This window comes from Catharus ustulatus, chromosome 5, assembly GCF_009819885.2.
Source record: "Catharus ustulatus isolate bCatUst1 chromosome 5, bCatUst1.pri.v2, whole genome shotgun sequence".
NCBI classification, from domain to species: domain Eukaryota; kingdom Metazoa; phylum Chordata; class Aves; order Passeriformes; family Turdidae; genus Catharus; species Catharus ustulatus.
Genome location: NC_046225.1, coordinates 19553538 through 19571845, shown reverse-complemented (window position 1 = coordinate 19571845; position 18308 = coordinate 19553538). Strand labels below are relative to the sequence as shown.

The 18308-nt window shown below is 39.3% G+C and overlaps 1 protein-coding gene across 4 annotated transcripts in view; it reads right to left on the bottom strand.

The window, feature by feature from the left end:
* GRID2 (glutamate ionotropic receptor delta type subunit 2) overlaps positions 1–18308 on the bottom strand; it is a 698066-nt gene that overhangs the window by 133321 nt on the left and 546437 nt on the right. For all 4 annotated transcript variants that reach the window (XR_004417944.2, XR_004417943.2, XM_033060210.1 and 1 more), the window contains exon 9: positions 9959–10060. Coding sequence is in view for 2 of the 4 variants with exons in the window: in XM_033060210.1 (XP_032916101.1) it covers positions 9959–10060 (102 nt within the window). In the remaining 2 variants the exon portion in view is untranslated. The remainder of the gene's footprint in view (positions 1–9958; positions 10061–18308) is intronic.

The following is an 18308-nucleotide window of genomic DNA, read 5'->3' as shown; positions in this document are numbered from 1 at the left end:
ATTTTTTGTGGAATTGTTTACATTTCTGAGAATGCATTGAAAAAGGAAAAAAATATTTGTCTTTATATTTTCCCCTCATAAATGCTGCAGGCTGAAACTACAGGCATCCTTTATTTATTTATTTATTTTGCACTGGGAGGATGCAATGGAAAGGTGCATACATCCCTACAATATGGATGTTAAAATGATTGTCTCCATCCTTGAGAAAGTTGAAGTTCCAGAAAGAAAATAATCGCAGCAAAACAACGAGGACAATGAATTCAGGAAAATCCTGATACGCTTTCTCTCCAAAGCAAGTGTTAATTCACACTATATAAAAAGGTCATTATCAGAGAATCCATAAAATTTTCAGCCTTGGAGATGCTCAAAGCTTCCGTGGATACTATTCCATCAACCTGCTCTAACATTTACCCTGGTCCACACAGCTGCAACCCAAGGGTCTCTTCAAACCTAAATTGTTCCAGAATAAGCGAAGAGATCCAAGGAAGGCCACCTCTGCTGCTTGTCCTTTTCTTTCTCTTGGAGACACTGCTCTAGGGGACTTATGAGCTCTATGGGGCAGGAGCAGACTGCACAGCTTGTAAAGCCAGGGAGGTCTGGAAAAGCAAACAAGTCACAACACTCATGCCTGAGGAGAAAAATGAAAGAAATTGAATGGTTTGCACACCCTTAACTTCTTGTTTTTGCAAGGTTGATGATCTGCCTCATTTAACCACATAGACATCCAGTATGTTTAGGGGATGATTTTTCATCCAACCTCAATGGAGATCCTTTAAGAAAGAGGCTATTTTCATTCAACATAACCTTAAACATGCCCCCTTGTCAACTGAATGCAGCACTACTAAGCCTGTGGGAAGGGCTCCTTCTCAACAGGTAAAGGTTATACTGGATGAAGCTGTGCATATTGCTTTTTACAGCTGTAGGAAGGCAAAGTCTGGCCTCAGAGGTGATTATGTCCCCCAAGCAAGAGAAACTGCAAAATGCTAGACTGGCACAGCTAGGAAGGATAAAACTGAACCCAAGATTATTGGCAACATGGCATAAAAAAAGGGAAAGCATTGGGAAGATGACATGATGACAAGTACTTTGGGGATTGTCTTGGGTTACAATACAGGATGTGATAAAAGGTATCTATTCTATCACCATCTGCTGTGACCAGGTGGGGCAGTGATCCTTATCTCCATGGGAGATATTCTGCTAATGGGCCATCCACTGAAACCAGGCGGGGCATTGTTCTTTATCTTTTCACAACCCATCCTTCCTCCAGAGAGTCATTGTCTGCTAATGGCCCATTGAGTCCCACAGTGTGACTGATAAAATTACTGCATCCCATTGGAAGTTGCTCCAGCCAGGGGGAAGAGCCCAACATTTCTTACCAAGATAAAAACAGAGGTTTTGGGACACTAGGTAGCCTTTTTTTCATCTGGACTCCAGAGGAAAACCGGATTTCTCCATATCATCACTGGACCTTCAGAGGGAAACTGCACCTTCTACAGGAGCACTACTCCAACTGAATCACATCTGGCACTGCAAGGGGACTGCAGCCACCATTTAATGGGACTGCCACCAACACCCTGCCTGACGGGGTGTCAGGTTGTACTCTGACTTTGTCAGGGTTTGGAGTTTGTTTCTTTGTAGTACTGTATTTCTATTTTAATTTCCCTAGAAAAGAACTGTTATTCCTGATTGCCATATCTTTGCCTGTGAGCGCCTTGATTTCAAAATTATAATAATTTGGAGGGAGGTGGATTACATTCTCCATTCTAAAGAGAGGCTCCTGCCTTTCTTAGCAGACACCTGTCCTCCAAACTAGGACAGGGATGTAGCTCAACAAAAAGTTTGTCTCCATTAATTTCCCTATTATCACATGCTTTAAAGAAGAAGTCATAAACTAATAGAAGTTAACAATATGCTTCATATTAAGACTGATAAAATTTAATATTCCCAGCATCCCTGGAAACTGGTGGAGATGGCATAGCATAACCTCTGGGTCTCAGCCATGTCCCCTCCTGGCTACTGCAAAAATTAACTGTGTCCTGGCCAGAACCAGGAAAATTTGCTAAATGCTTCAAGGGTCTAAGACTTAAAAGTACAAATTACAGTTCTTATTTACTGTGATGAAATTCTCAGACATACCAATAATTTGGATGAAATATCTGGTTTGAAGTAGTCTCTTTATATTTGTTACTATACTCCCTAATAAAGTTAAAAATAGGAAAAGAGAGAAAAGCTGTTGGGCACACAAGACCTTCATGCTTGAGAATAGAAGGAGAAATACTCAAACTAAATAGCAGAAAAGAACAATTAGGCTGAGTTTAACTTGGTTGTGTTAATTAATTAGACAATCAAAGAGAAACATCTGTTTGTAGCTGTGCTACAGATGTGGATGATAAAGTCAAGGAATAAATTGCAGTCTTAGAGGAGGCAGGCAGGGAGAAGAAGAGAATGACTGCTTTTCAGAAGTTCAGTCTCTGTTTGGGATGATTTTTAGCCAACAGGATAGTGACTTTAAATTCCAAGCTTTGATAGTAATCTTTTAGTTCCTCAATGAAAATTGAGTTTTAAAGAGCCCGTATTCTTGCACAGAGGCCCTCTTTTTGGATAAATTACAGAAAACTTTATTGAAAGAACAGAAAAGTTTCATTCAGATCTTAAACACAGCACTCAAATACATGAGAAGAAGAAAAAAGTTGTGTTCAGTAGGCTGTTTACAAAGAAGTAGTGGTCTTAGCTCAGCTGTTCATGACTTTACCCCTGCCCACCACCTCATTAGGAGATCACTGGGCAGTAAGACAGATTTTCTCTCCAATTAGAGGTGTGGATTCGGTGGCTTTGAGTCTTATTTCAGGATAGAAATTATATGGAGCTATGATACACCGCTCTGCTGCACTTATTTGTGAAGATCTTTTGCTTGTTCTAAATATAAAAATGCTAAAAATTGAGGATGTGCTTTACAAATGAAAAAGCAAAAGCAAAACAGAATGCTTTGGATTATTTTACTGCTCAGCTAAATCCTCTTTACCCCTTAGCATGGACAGAAACTTCCTAGCCAGGGCATTATAACAGAAAATACTGAGTAACAAAATGGTTTTGAGGTTAGAGAAACTAACCACTACTGGGATTTACAACACAAATTGGAGCTGGAGGGGTTTAGCCTGGAGAAAAGGAGGCTCAGGGGGACATAATTGCTCTCTACACAACATGAAGGGAGGTTATGGCTAGGTGGTAATTGGCCTCCTCTCCCAAGAAACAAATTGTAAGACAAGAGGAAATGGCCTCAAGTTGTGCCAGGGGTGAATTACTTTGGATATTAGGAAAAACCTCTTCAGTGACAGGGCTGTCAAGCTTTGGAGCAGGCTGCCCAGGGGAGTGATGAAGTCACCATCCCTGGAGACATTTGTAGGTGTTAGGGACACGTAGATGGCACTTTGGGACATGGTTTAGTGGTGGGCTTGGCACAGCTGGGTTAATGGTTGGACTTGATGATCTTAAAGGTCTTTTCCAATCTAAATGATTCTATGAAGAGTTTTGAAATTAGGTAATTCTATGGGTGGTTAGAATTCATAAAGCATATGAAAATGACCTCTGTGTCTACTCATCAAAATTTTCTGAACACACTGAAATATAGTACTTTCATAGCAACAATCCATTCAATAGAACTCGACATTCATTAAATTTTCCCTCTTTCTCTACTGAAAGTAGTGAGAGAAAAAGAAAGAAAAGAAGAAAAGAAAGCAAAAAATGAAGCTCAGTTGTGGCCAAGACTGTCAATCTGTGCCTGACTCTAGAAACAGTGGACAGGCACATTAAAGGACTCCCATAGCCCAGGCTGAGCCTTGGCAATCTCATGAAGTAAATATTCACTGCGACACTTTAAAAACTCCCATTCCCTGCAAATGTAAAGAAACTGCTCCCCAAACTGAAATTCACACTTATTACTAGATTTCTCAACTCCCTTCCAATGGCTGCTAGATGACCAAGCACAGCCATTATTACCAACAAGAAACACTAAGGCTGATAAACTGTAACCAAAATATTTTCGAGCACAAGATGCTATTGTCTTGTTGCTAGGCAAAATCACTTTTTCCTTGACTGAAAAAATAATTAATGCCCCCCTTTTATATGTTAGTAATTTTGCATTTCCATCCCCAAAAGATTTTGGTGAAATATGCTGCCACAAATACTTAATTTCCTCAAGTGCTTCACTGACCGCTGCTGTGGGGATTTTCTTGGCTGGGAACAGCATAGCAGCTTGTTATTTTTAATTGAACAACAATGTACATTAATTCATGTTAGAATCAATGACCAAAATTTAACTGAAACATTTCATTCTTTCATTACAGAAATTCTCCCACTATCAACAGTTATAGAATGGCTGAAAAACACAACACAGCTCCCACTCCTTAATAAAACTAAAACACAGATGAAGGATTCAAATCTACAAGATCTTGGATAACTAAAAATTGTGCCAATGGGCTGTGCAACCGTATTGGCACTGAAACTCACTATTCTCTGATCCTGTTTTTCAGCAGATTGATTAGAAAGTCAGTTGTACTAACAGAAAAGTCCCCTTTTCTAGAGTGAGAAGCTTGTTCACATCCCAAAAATGGAGTACAGTATCAAGAGGATTTTACATTTGGCCCATTCTTATCCATGTGTGTAGTCTGTCACTTTTTTTATATTTTTATTGTCATCTTCAATTAGACATGAAGTTTGTTCTTTCAGTTACAGTACTTTAAAGAGAGTTTGTCCCTCCTGAGTGAAATGGTAGTGTCTGGATTAATGATGATCTTTGGTTTAGTTCTATTTACAAGAAATGAACAAAGAATGTTAGCCCTTTTCCTAGCCCCTCTTCCTCCCATTCCTCAGCAATGGGACTAAAACTTCTTTCAAAGCAATCTGTGGCAATGGTCTATTAGGATGCTGCCAAGTTTTGTGTATTGATTTTAATTCACAATAACTTAATGCAGGTAACAGCTCTTTCTGAACCATAAGACAGGAATATGGATTGAGATTGGAATTGATTGGAGTGTTTTAGAGTATGTCTGAAGAGTACAATGGTGGCTTTAATGCAGATAGTTCAGATACCTGAATTAGCAAAAGCGTGGTGTGGGTGCATTAACCTGCTGGGAACTACACTGGACTGCTTCCAGCAGCCTTGCAAGGGCTCCTGTTCACAAGGAGCTGTGTCACACAGTTCACCTCCTTTTCTGTCTTGAATGGTATGGAAAGATAATTGCAGTCAGGGTAAGAGCCTCTTCCTGTTTCAAAGTCAGATTTCTGTGAACTGTGTGAATTGCTCTGACATGCAAATATGCCCAGAGAGCAGACTGGTAAGGGTCAGTGAGAAGATAAGAGCCAGGGAGCCCAGAGAGATAGCCCTTGACACACAGATGAGCTTAGGTGGGTCCTACCAGGCTTTGCACTGCACCTACCCTGCTGTCAAGCTGTGGCCCCAGCCAGGTCTCAAAACACTTGAATTGCTTGATATCCACCTTATCTAGTATATAGTACCTTCTACTTCAGAAAAATGGGTTGAAAATAACAATAATTGAAAAAAAATAGGTGCTCGGTTTCCCAGCAGGCTGTGAGATTAAAGCTCGTCAGATGAATGATCACAGTAGTGAATAACTGTATACTTTATGACCTGTTTTAATACAAGCTAGGTACCTCAAAGGGACATAAAACAGCTATTAAAAACGGCCTGTGCCCAGTCAGTAGCAATTTAAACTTGGCCCTTGTACAGGTGTGGTGGTTGGAAGAGGAATACAGAGACAGGTTCTGCCTCTATCAAGGAATATTTTAGTTTCTGCTTTTATAATAATGATTTTAATTGTTACAATTTTGGGTACTACTGTGGTCCAATATACTAGTACATATAAATGCATATATATATACAGTATAATAAATACCTCAACTAAAATTATTTTTCATAAAAGATTGTGGGCACTAGGGCAGAGATAGAGCTGCCTGATGGAATGAAGGGACTTTACAGAATTCCACAGCATTCAGTTATGAAAATGGGGAATGGGATCAGGACTGCATGAGAAAAATGATCATCAAAAACATTGGGAGACAGTATAAGAAGCATTATCTATGAGACTATTGCAGACTATTATAAAATATTTATTCAATATTTAACGAGGTATCCTGCACATAATCTTTCCTGAGGTTGATCTTTATTGTACAGTCATTAATTGATGCTTTTATCCCGACATTTTTAATCCTTTATCACTTCTGACTATTTGTTCCTCTGCATATGCTTAAACACTGTCTTATTTTATCTTTCTTATGCCTGTCCTTTACTCTGAAAGTTACTCCAGCTTTGGAAAGAACTTTCTTTAAAACTTTCTTTAAGCCAGTATTGGAATTCAAATCCCAAAGACAGTTTCAGCTTTTAAAACCAGGCTTTAGCTTCATATCTTACTTTTCATCTTCTCTCAGAGTGGTAAATTCAGTAGAAAAAGGGACTGAAGACGCACATCTCCTGCCAGCTCATGTCCCTAAAGACATTGTCTGCTTTCATATTTCTTTCTTTTCTAATCTGGGCAACAAATGCTCATGAATTTGATACCAACCACTGAGAATTAAACTAGTCCGCATAAGATAACATTTTCCGTGGTGCAAAGGATGTTTCTTAATTATGTTTTTCTTTCTGTGCTTATCTACCCTTTTGCCAATCCTTTCACTACATCACATCCCAGAGTGCCCACCTGCAGCCAAGGGTGACCAACCTGCAGCTCCCTGCAAGTAACCCAGGTAATAACCCTCTGTTAGATACTGTGTACAGGGATGTATGGCAAAGCATAACTCAGCATGACTTGCTGTTATCTGTCTTTCCTTTATCCTGCCTGCCTTCTCAGGACCCTCCAGATATGAAAATACATTCCTGTTTGGGAGCTGTTTTGAATTTTCATGTAGAGTCACAAATATCTTTTGCACCATTAGGATGTTATATCTTAGGCACTTTCAGGAAAGGCTTTGTACTCTGTACTAGTCAAGGTTTTAATGCTTTAAAACAGGGAAATTCAAACCTTTTTCTGTTTGGAACAATAGGGGCTGTTTAAGAAAATATGATTTTACAAATACCTGCTGCCCTATTCATTGTCAAACGTAGCAAATCTAATTCCGTTTCCAATATCTTAATATTCATATGAATGATTCAGTAATTGTCGTGGCTAATAAAATGGCACTATGAGAATATCTGCTGCATTTTAGGTCTTTTTCAATAAAACTGAACCATTGAAAAAAAGAATAAACTGAGACAGCCAAAATGGATATACAGCTAAATTTATTCTTGGGCAACTGTTCATTCAAGACACTCTGAAATTGTTTGGAATAGCTATGCTGACCTTTGATTGAGCTACATTTCAGAAATTCAGAATACATTTCAGAAATTCACCAGCAAGTGGCTTGAACTTAAGAGCAACTTGTCAAACACAAAGTTCAGACTTCAGCTTTGTGTGTGGAAGGAGTCCAAGGCAGAGACATCTGATATTTAAGATAGACAAAATAACCCTTTTCTGAAAGTGTAGAAAGTGTGGTACTAATCCAACTGAGATTAAAACATTGAATTATGTGTACACAAACATGACCATAGTTCTCAGAATAAACCTCAAAGAATATTTCTTACTGCTATTTATGCAAAGGAGAGCATTCACATTTACTGCAGAAGGACCAGGATTCTCTGCCAAGAGAAACCACATGATTTCCAGTTTGGGGCTATACTGTATTCTGCCATCCTCACAAAGAGACTTTGGTTAAGGTCTGCAGATATGTAGCTCATAATTATTAAACATACTTAGGGAAAGAAATTAGTAGAAGGATGTGGATGATGGGAATTATTCAGCATTTGCTTATTGAAAGTCTGAGGAAATATGAAGTCACAATCATTATGATTTTCAGACTCCAGAAGGTTTCATTTCATTAGTATAATGAACCCAAGTGTTACAATTTGCTATCCTCTCAAATTCCACTGCCATTTAAAAAAAAAAGTCCTTTTCAATGTGAAGGCATAACAAAATGAAATTGGAAGAGGAGGAGTGCTATCTAAAAAGGCATGAGAAATTTGAACTGTTAACGAAGCAAATTTACAAATTAATGTGAACTTCTCAACTCTCAATGAAAAAGAAACCTATTAATATTGAAAGGTATTAATAATTAATTTTAACATTTGTTTCCCTGGATCAAGATCATTCTGTTAGAAAATAGCAGAATTAATAACAATAACTGTATGATACTTTATTTTTAACAGAAATATGTTGACTTAATTCAAGAAAGGAGAGAAAGATGGAAGAGAAAATATAACAAAGATCATCACTAAAATAAATCAGTAAAATCCCTCCTGCCCTCACATCCAAGGTAAGAATCACACATTTTCATCACAGAGGGTAAATAAAAATCTCCAGTTTTGTCCTATCCAGAAGATATAAAACTAGTGAGTAGACTGAAATGCCCTGTGCTCTGTGTTGAACTTTAAACATCTGTCTTTGCTTTTAAAATTGCTGTAGAATCCTACCAGCATAGGTAATTATTTTTCTATATCTTTGCAAGTTGATAAATATTCATGCAATAATAATGTGAAAGAAGAAGCTCTCTGTCAAGGTAACAAAGATAAAGGGGATAAAGCAGGAACAGTGGGGAGAGAGGGAAGAACTACTACTAAAAACAATGCTAATATTCTAATTCAAATTTATTTTTCTAGCCAGAATCCACAGATCATTTTTGTCAACAAATAATTATACTGAACCAATTAATAGGAGCATAAGGCAAAACCAGCGTCTTCCCCCTCTCTGTTACTACTTTTTTTTTTTTTTTTATTTTTTCTGTGCATTCATTCTTCCTTGGCTGGCTTTTGCTGTTGTTTAGCTGGTTTTGGGTTCTTTTTTAGATTTGTGGGGTTTCTTTGGTTGTTGTTTGGTTTGGTTTGTTTCGTCTTGCAGACACTACCACAGGAAGTTCTCTAATGTACTAGGAGCTGGAACACAATGTTCACCCTGACAGATAAAGGTGTTAAACATCCATAAAATAACTGGAGAGGTATGAAAATGTTCTGTCTGTGGCACTGACATGCTCTGGTGATTTCACCTTCCACCCTGGACAGAGCCTCTTCCTGCATCGTGCACTGTCAGCAGTGCAAACCCTGAAAACTCCTTGTCTTGTTTATAAAACAGTGCTGGGCCCTCAGACACCGAACTCAAACACAAGTAGAGAGTAGCAAGAGGGAAATAGCTCAATCCAACCTTGACAGTTCTGCAGCCCTGGATCAACTTTGTATTTCTGCATTGGGTCCAAAGAGGGCTATATGTCTCATATTATTTTCTTTTTTTGTATTTCTTTACTTTTTTCCACGCTTAAAAACTTCTCCTTAAGCTGAGTTTATGTCAGGGAATACACTGGCCTCATAACACGAATTCCTATTCTGGTAGACATTTTCTGTTCAGCTTTAAACCAAGAATTTTTCTTACTGTAAGATGTCCACACAAGGGAGGAACCTCGTTGATGAAAAGCTAGGATAAGACAGTAGATGTTTCACCAAACTAACATTACTTGACCTAAGCTGACCTTGAGTATTTTCTGAGTGCAACAATTTGTGTTAGCTGCACTCAGTTTGCCAAGGTGATTGGAACTGAATCATTTAGAGCTTCAGCTAGGTAACTTTACCCAACAGGGCACTCGAGGGTGCCCTTTATCAGCTCACATGCTTGTGTTACCTAATTCAGAATGTGCCTGTGAAAGAAAGAGGTTCTAATGTGTTTGATTCAGTCTGAAATGTGAGGTACTGACAAATTATTTTATTTTGTGAACACTTATCCATCTTTCTGGGTTTTTTTGACCAGCTTAAATCAGACCCTCTAACACTAACTACTTTCTTGGCAAAACGGTGCACTTCATAAAAAGATGAGGCAACAGGAAGAAAAAGCATTCCTGCTAGTGCAGAAGGATGAGCTCTGCTTACCAGCACAGTCACCACGCGCAGAACCACTCCTCGCATGTTGTTCTCCAGCTTTCTATCTGTCAGTGACCCATTCAGACCAGTTACGGGATTCCAGCAGCCAAGCTAAAAGAGAAAACAAAATAAAATAATTTTCTTATTGCCTTTAAAACTTTGCTAGTCACTCCTCCTAGGTGACTTTAAATGTATGAAATAGAATACCTTCTGGAATCAATGGGATGGAAACTCAGGGAATGGCTTGTGCACAGATTCATCTTGAAATTGAAAATCAAGCAATTAAAGAATATCAGTTTTTTTATTTTAAATACCAGTGTGCAATAGATGACAGCATTCAGGATTTGGGGTTATATGCATTGCTTTAAAAGAGGTCAGAGAAGATTTCAATATTACTGAAAAACATTTAAAAAGTACTGTAGCTGTAAAAATATTTCTACCTTGCTTTCAGTAATACACTAATTGGAGAAATAATAGCTACCATTATTTTAGCACGCTCTCTGCTCCAGCCCATTCTTCTAGTGAAACTCTGAGAAAAGGAAATACACCAGCTCTAATTAAAGCTTATACTACAAATTGGTAATGAAACAGTAGTGATTTTAAGCCAGGTTAAAAATCACATTTAAAAATGATTAAGGAAAGGACCACTGGATAGGCACATAACAGTATTGAGAGAGTACTGCAATAGATAATGCAGAAGAAGTTAATCTATGCTATTCTTTACATTGTTGCTATGGTATTTCTTGAGCTTCTGTGGATGAAGCTTTTGCTCAGGAATGTCTCTAGGATTATCTGTCTTTCAATCTGGGTGTAGTAGATACTGACTTGTAATTCAACTTCTCTGAAAACATAACTTACCTGGTTTTTTGTATGATGGTAGATGCTTTTTTTGAGCACAGAGAAACAAATCGATCAATACATCAAACACATCCTTTAGCACCACACACCAAGATAACCAGTTTCATTTTGGAAATTCATCACCACACTCAGCTGGCCTGCACGATTATCAGTGTTAAATCCAAAACCCAACAGAAGGACAATGACTGACTTCAGAGGACTTTGGAGCAGAGTCTCAATTAAGGCAGGTAAACCAATTGTCCATGTGAAGTCATTACACAGCCAAAGAGACAGGCACCTGCAGCTACCAGTTCTTGCTCTGAATCACCTTCTCCATGGACTGTGAATGAAATCTTTGCAGGGATGCTCATCTTCTGACTCTTATTTAAAGGACCAAAAGGTTTCACTCCCTCTGACAAACCAAGATTAACATCAGTAGGCTATTGTTAGTTCCAGTGGCCTCTACTCTTGGAGAATTCAATACCACAATCTGAGAGAAACAAACCACAAACCATGGAAAATATCACTGTAATTTCACACAGAGTCACAGAAATGGCAGGTTGCCTCAAACCATCTGAAAGGGTTTGTAAAGAAGGGGGCTCTGCTGGCTGTACTCGAACAGGAATTTACAGAATCATTATTTTCAGTACTTCATGTGAAAAGGCTTTGAATATGTGTTTCATAGATCTTTCAAAGTGAAACAAAACAAGGAACAAACGTTAAGCAAACATATTTAACAATTTTAGAAGTGAGTTATCTGAAATATTTGTTCTCTTCATTACACCTATTAGACTAGAGCAACTGCTACAATTTAAAATTTCAATATGTTCATATCAATTATTTGAAGATGCCTCCTTAAGAAATTAATGTCTCAAATAGTAAAAATTAAAAACTTTGTTCAATGATATAGAAGTCAGATTTGTCTCAATGGTCTCACAGGTCTTTTTCAATCTAAATGATCCCATGATCCTATGTTTCTCAAAAGAAAATGGCCTTAAAACAACGTGGCCACTTCTCTCTGCTGCTTTCAGAAGTACTCACAGCTAATTCTCACCCTTCTGAAGTCAAGGTTATCCCACAGTCAGTAAATGAGTGAAGGTAATGCTGAGCCTACTTGCAATCACAGGTAATGACTGAATCAAGGATCTGCTAGATCCAGAACCCCAGATAAACTGAAAACTACAACAGGATACAAGGAGAAACAAAATCAGGAGGTGTCCTATTGATCTCTTGAAATTGCTCATCTTTCCTATGGCAGTATCTAAATAAACAAATTATCTAAAAAAACAAATTATTCCCGTTTGGTTTCCCCACTTTGTGCTCCCATCTGATCACAAACACCAGCAAGAGATCACAACAGCCCTCTCTGCTACTTCTGGTCCTGCTCAGGGTATCCAGCTGTTCTCTAGTCGTGGATGGACTCCTGACACATTCCAAGCCCTCACCACTCCCCTGGCAAAGTCCTGCAACACCTTGAGCTGGATAACCTAAGTGCTGAAGCGCATTCCCTATAACAGTACAGTGAAATGCAGCAAACGTACTTGCACTGTACTTTGTATACAGAGACAAACAACTGACATCCTATAAAGCAAAGCTTTTCATGGGCTACATTTTCTGCACAAAAAATAGTGAAACAGTACTAAGTTCACAGCAAAACTGCATTAAATTAATTCAGTGATTGTCATTCTTAGTCACACAAAGAAACTAATTAGAACTTAGATCCAATTAGCATACCCAAATGTGTTGGATGTATAATTACTGCAGAAACTCTGCTGCTTTTGCCAGAACTAAAACCCTAGGAAGTTGCTGAAGAGCCTTTTTATCTTTTTGAGGTTAAAGTCCATTTTTAATTATGTACATTAATGTTCACGTATTTATATAATTAAGCTTTTAGCCCAACCCTACCTTTTCTAGGGCAAAACCCCCACCACCAACATAACATTTCTGGAAATTCAGCATAGCACTAATTTTCCTTTAAGAAGGCACTTTTTATTTTTCAATTATTGTTCACTTAATTTTCAATTCAATTGTTCCTTTATGCAGCTCAGTCATGGTGAAGACAAATATGCAGTGTCTTGCCAATAAAGTTGAAATTGATTTTGAGTGGGAGCTGCTTACTGTTATTAGGAGAAAACAAATCAGCATTTATTGATGACAATTTGAGCTTGTCATTGCAGAAAGGAACAAATGTAACTACTGCTGAAACATCAAGACGGGGGTGGTATGAAGCTCCCTCTTCAGCTTTGTCTCCTTTAACTGCTTCTGCAAAACATTTGCTGTTTCTGCAGTTACTTCCTTTTTCTTTTGTTCTCTCTCTGATGGTTGAAATGAGAGAATAGATCAGACAATAACAGAATATCACATTAATTCTGGTGGATTTAGGCAGAGGGTGATGGGAACTCTCTTACTGAGCACAGTGCTTGTCATCTTCTACCACACAAAATTTATCATTTATAGTGCTTTGAACTTCTGTTTCAGTTTCTTTTATTTATTCTAATGACAGCTTTCACTCTTCTAGGTTTAATGTAATATGATGAAGATGGAAAAGTTGTCAGTCTTCTACTTCCTTTGATATCCAATTTGCAATCTCTTTCTGTTCATCTCACATCCCAGCTTGTTATCCTTACTATCATCAATGTCAAAATGGGCTTTGTTCTCCTGTTTTGCTGGCAAAGCCAAAAATTTACTTCCCTTCTTCATTAGAAAATTTTGACTATATGAACAATGCATTATGGAAGGCCTTTAACTTGTATATCAATATTAAAGTAGGCAAAATTCATTTCATGTGTAGTTACAATTTAATTATTTATAAGGAATTTGGAACACTAAAGTCTATAATGCCTTTATGACAGAACTTACAGCCAGTTTTCCTCCCCTACTTCCCATGCAACCAGCGAACTGCTGAATATCTGAAACCTTTCACTTATTTTTCTGGCAGAGTAAAATGCAGATTGTGTCAATTAATCAAGAAAAATACATTGGCCTCCTGGTATTGTCACATTTGAAGACCATCAGAGAAAATACAGATGAATTACTTAAGTGCTTGTCACTACATCAATGTTTAGAGTGTTCTGTTACTTCAATTAACATAGAAAATATACAGGAGCTGGTTTATCCAGTGCCACCACCTTGGAACTCAGACTGCATTGCCACAACACTATCTAGGGTCCAGAGCAGAAAACATTCTAGAGGGGGTGCAGTGGAAATTTGAGAGATAAAACTGCACTGCATCTGCAATCCAAATCTATAAGGACATCGGGAGCACTGGCTCCTCTTTCATTTATTTGTCATTTAAAGAAAAAATCAGAACAATATCTTGGTTTTTAGTAGGGACAGCCTGACAAAACAGGAAATGCCTATGACAGAGCAGCTCATAGAGAGCTGGTGAACCACAGAAATCACATCCTCCCTGCCTGAAGTACTCATGTGCACTTCAGAATCTCCTCCACAATTTTCACCAGGGTCCAACCTGCTTTAGGACCTGAATTCTTACAAGGTCTGACTTCCACAGAAGAAATGTGTGTTAGTAATCCCCTTTTCCATTCCAAAGCATACTGAATTCAGAGAAATGGATAAGACCCCATGAAGCTGTGACAAAATGACCCTCAGCTGGAAGGTTGAACTCCCAGGAGGGCCAGGAAGACTAGAAATGGGGCACACAACAAAAAATAATGAAGAAAAAGGTGGAGGTATTTTTGGTGATCTGTGGATTCAGCATTTGCAAAATTTTCTAGGACATCAGTTTAGGCAAAATTCAAGCAGGACAAGTAGAAATTGTTTTGCACAGAGTATTCCTGATGCTTCTTGTGAGCTGTTGTTTAAATGTCCAGCAGAAACTGGAAATCAGACACTAAATTCTATTGCTTAAAAACTGTCTCACAGAAGAAACACCATAAAATATATCTTCCGGTTGTCAATATGATACTGTAAATTATGTAAAATGTAGTCAGATGTTCTGTTACCTGGTTAAAGAGTCCTTTCAGTTCAGCTTTTTAGGCAGCAACCAACAGCTGATCAACCAAATCTGCAAAAATCTGGTGGCCAGGAGTTAACTGAGGGCTTTTGTACCCCTGGGCTTGATTAAAGAAGCAAGGATCAGTTTTGCTCTTCACAGCAATCTCCTAATAGAATTGGTTAGCAGGAACACTTTCTGTGTCTAACTGCTGCCTTCACCAAGGCTTAGGTAATAGCAAATAGTACGTTGTTAAAATCAATAGAAAATACTGTGCTCAACAATTGGATAATGTATAGCAGCACTTGTTTCTCTTACATTTTGTGTGGCAAAATCTATATAGTTCTGTGCATTCTGTTAATTGTTTTGTACAGTGTGTTTTATTACTTTAATTTGTCTCTGGCCTAGAAGGAATGGCCTGCCCCTAGACTTACTCTGTTATTTTCAAGTTGTTAGGAGGATGTGAATACTCAAGTTTAGTTTTATATCCAGTGCACTAAGGATTGTAATTGCAGCAGTTGAGGTGGGCTATTTGTTTTCTTAACTGATCATAGACACAAGTGTAACTGACCTCAGTAGGAATTTCTCTCCTCAAAGCCAAGGCACAAGGCAGAATAACACTGAACAGAGTTAATAAAATATTTTGCTTTGGGGACTACCCAAATTTCCTTTTCTTACTGAACTGAAATAAAGAAGCTAATGGAAAGTTACCTGCTGGTAACCTGCTGTTTATTTGCCTGCTAGCTCCTGACTCGGTGTTTTCTCAAGGACCTAGATTGCTGCCAGAAGTTATAATTGGGTATTTTAGACCACTAACAAATGTTGAATTTACAGGGGAAACAACATAGGCTTAATAGGTTCTCCCACTGCATGCTCTACTCACAAAATTGATGCTTAGTGCTTAGGCCAAGCTTCTAGAATCTAATGGTATAATTTTTCAAATGTATAGTAAATCACCATATCTCAAAGAAAACGTACCATCTCTCCAAGCTAGTGGTATCATTGTAATGATCCCTGACTTCCCCCCCCCTCTCTGCCCCCACATCTCTTTGTCTCTGGTTTACTTTCTCTATTTTTTCTTTCCCTTTCATTTGAAATTTGGTGGTCTTAATCTACAATTTTCTCCTTCTGTCATCTCTTTGGAAAATACCCTTTTTCCCTCCTTTAGTCCTTTCTTTCCTGTGAATTCAGTACTCCCAGCAGCTCCCTAACCTGTGGTTATCTTCCTCTTTCCTACATTGCAATACCTCTTGCCATCCATTTCTCTGTGTTCTTTCAGTGTACTTACTGTCCTCTCTGCTTTTCTGTCCCTTCATCTTCCTTTCATTTCCTGTAGCTTTTTCCTGTCTTATTTATTTATTTATTTATTTATTTATTTATTCCCTTGGTTGTTTTCTTTTTTTTTTGGGTTTGGGTTGTTCAAGGGACATCACTTTTCACCACATCCAGCGTTGACTCATTTTTCAAAGCACTTTGGGTCCATTCTCCTTTCTCTTTGCCCTTGGATCTCCTTTTCCCCCAAGCAGTCCTCTCAGCAAACTTCTCCTCAGCTCCTCCTTCTCCTTTTGTATTATGAGGGAGACGGGACTTAACAAAATAAATTACAGTAATTTCATGAATACAAGCTGCACCATTTTGACTAAAATTTTGCTCCCACACCAGAAATGCGGCTAATACTCAGGAGCTGCTAATATGTGAATAATTTTCTGACATTTCCAACCCCAGGAGTGCAAACCCAGGTACTGAGCCAAGCACCGGCCAGTAAAACCCGGGTTTACGCGATTGTTACACATTGGTTACTCTGTTGCGCAGCGGGTGGAGCCGGGATGCCTGCTGGCAGCGCAGGAGGGGGAGGGAGACAGGGGAGCTCCCTCCTTCCTTCCTCTCCCGCAGCTTGGGGGAGGCAGGGGCTCTGTGCTGCCATCCCTGTGGCTCAGGAGGGAGGCAGGGGGGCTCTCTCCTGCCATCCCCGCGGCTCGGGGGGAGGCGGAAGGCTTCCGTTCTCTCCTGCCGCCGCGGGAGCGGGGGGGCTCCGTCCCTGCCTCCCACCACCACCGTGGGTGCCGGCGCGCTCTGTGTCCCCCTGCCACCACGGGGCAGCGCTGGGCCGGGGTGAGCGAGCCCAGCAGCAGCAGTGGCCGGCCCCAAGCGGCCCTGCCGAGCGGCCCCACCGAGCTGGGTCACCTGGCCCCGTCAGCAGCCCCGAGTGGGTCGAGCCCTCACAGCCCAAGCCAAGCCAGTAAACCCCGCCTTGCCGTGATTCTGTTACTATTTGGCAACTTTGTTGCACGCGGGTCCTCGCTGCGAACGACAGAGCGGCTTATAATTGGGTGCGGCTTATTTATGGACAAAGAACGAAATATTTGCCAACACCCAGAGATGCGGCTTATACTCAATGCGGCTTGTATTCGTGAATTTACTGTACTGTATAGCCCTGTTTCCTTTGCTTTCATCTTTCCTGTTTTTTTTTTTTTACTCCTATCCCCTGACAACCTTACACAACTCTGAAGAAGAGAGTCAGATAAGGATAGTAATGAGTCAGATGTTGATCTCTTTTTCTCTTTTCCCATTGCCTCCATATTTCAATTAAAGTCAAACACTCAGAAAAGCCTGTTCTTTGACCCAATACAAACCTCACCCCTTTGCTAAAAAATTTCTTCATACTGCCAGAGTAAAACCCATGAATATAACTTTCATTTGACACTGGAAGCTTTCACTGATGTCGGAATTATTCCAGGGTAATTGATAATACCAAGGAAATTCAGGTTTGTGTATGGTTTAAATATAGTCACTTTGATTTTTAATTGCAAATGCTTGTCTCCCTTCTCATTAAGTATATTAAGAGTTAAAAAGGATGTCTTTTATCTAAGTCATGTAAGGTCTGGAAGAAAACCAAAAACCTTAAAATCAGGTTTTTTAGATGAACTTGGTCTGTTTTATTCACCACTGCATCTTTATGAAATCAGAAAAAAATACTCAAGGTCACTACTCCAGCTTGTATTAAATCACAATATGTACGCTTTTGATACCATCACAAAACCTTTGATCAAGCCTATTCAGTGAAAAACAATGAAAAGCACTGTTTTCCACTTGGTTGCATGAAACTCCCTCTCTACAGGTAGCAAGAAAACACACAGAGCACATTTCAGGTTCTCATCAGCTCCCAGCAGCATTCAAACACTCTTCAGCAGACTCCCAGCACTACCCTCAGCTTAGTAAGGGTTTTTTTTGAGATCTGGATTTTCAGAAGTGGTTTGTCAAACTGGAATATCAACAGAACCTGTTTGCTGTTGCAGGGATCAAGAATTCTGGAGGCAGCATTCCAGTAAGAAATCCAAATAGTAATAGTGCAAAGCAAATCCACCACTGCTTCATTTGGAGGGAAGTCGGTTTACAGAGAAGCATTCAGAATAAGCCCAGTCCAGCAAACCATGCAAGTGGATCCTTCAGAGTAGAGTAAAGTGGCCTATGGTGAATGCCCTGCTTCTGCAGCAGAGTGCTGCCAGTGCTGAGCTACTTGGGCACCTCCACACTGCAACGCAGTCAGCTCAGTGAGCGTGGATGCTTAGA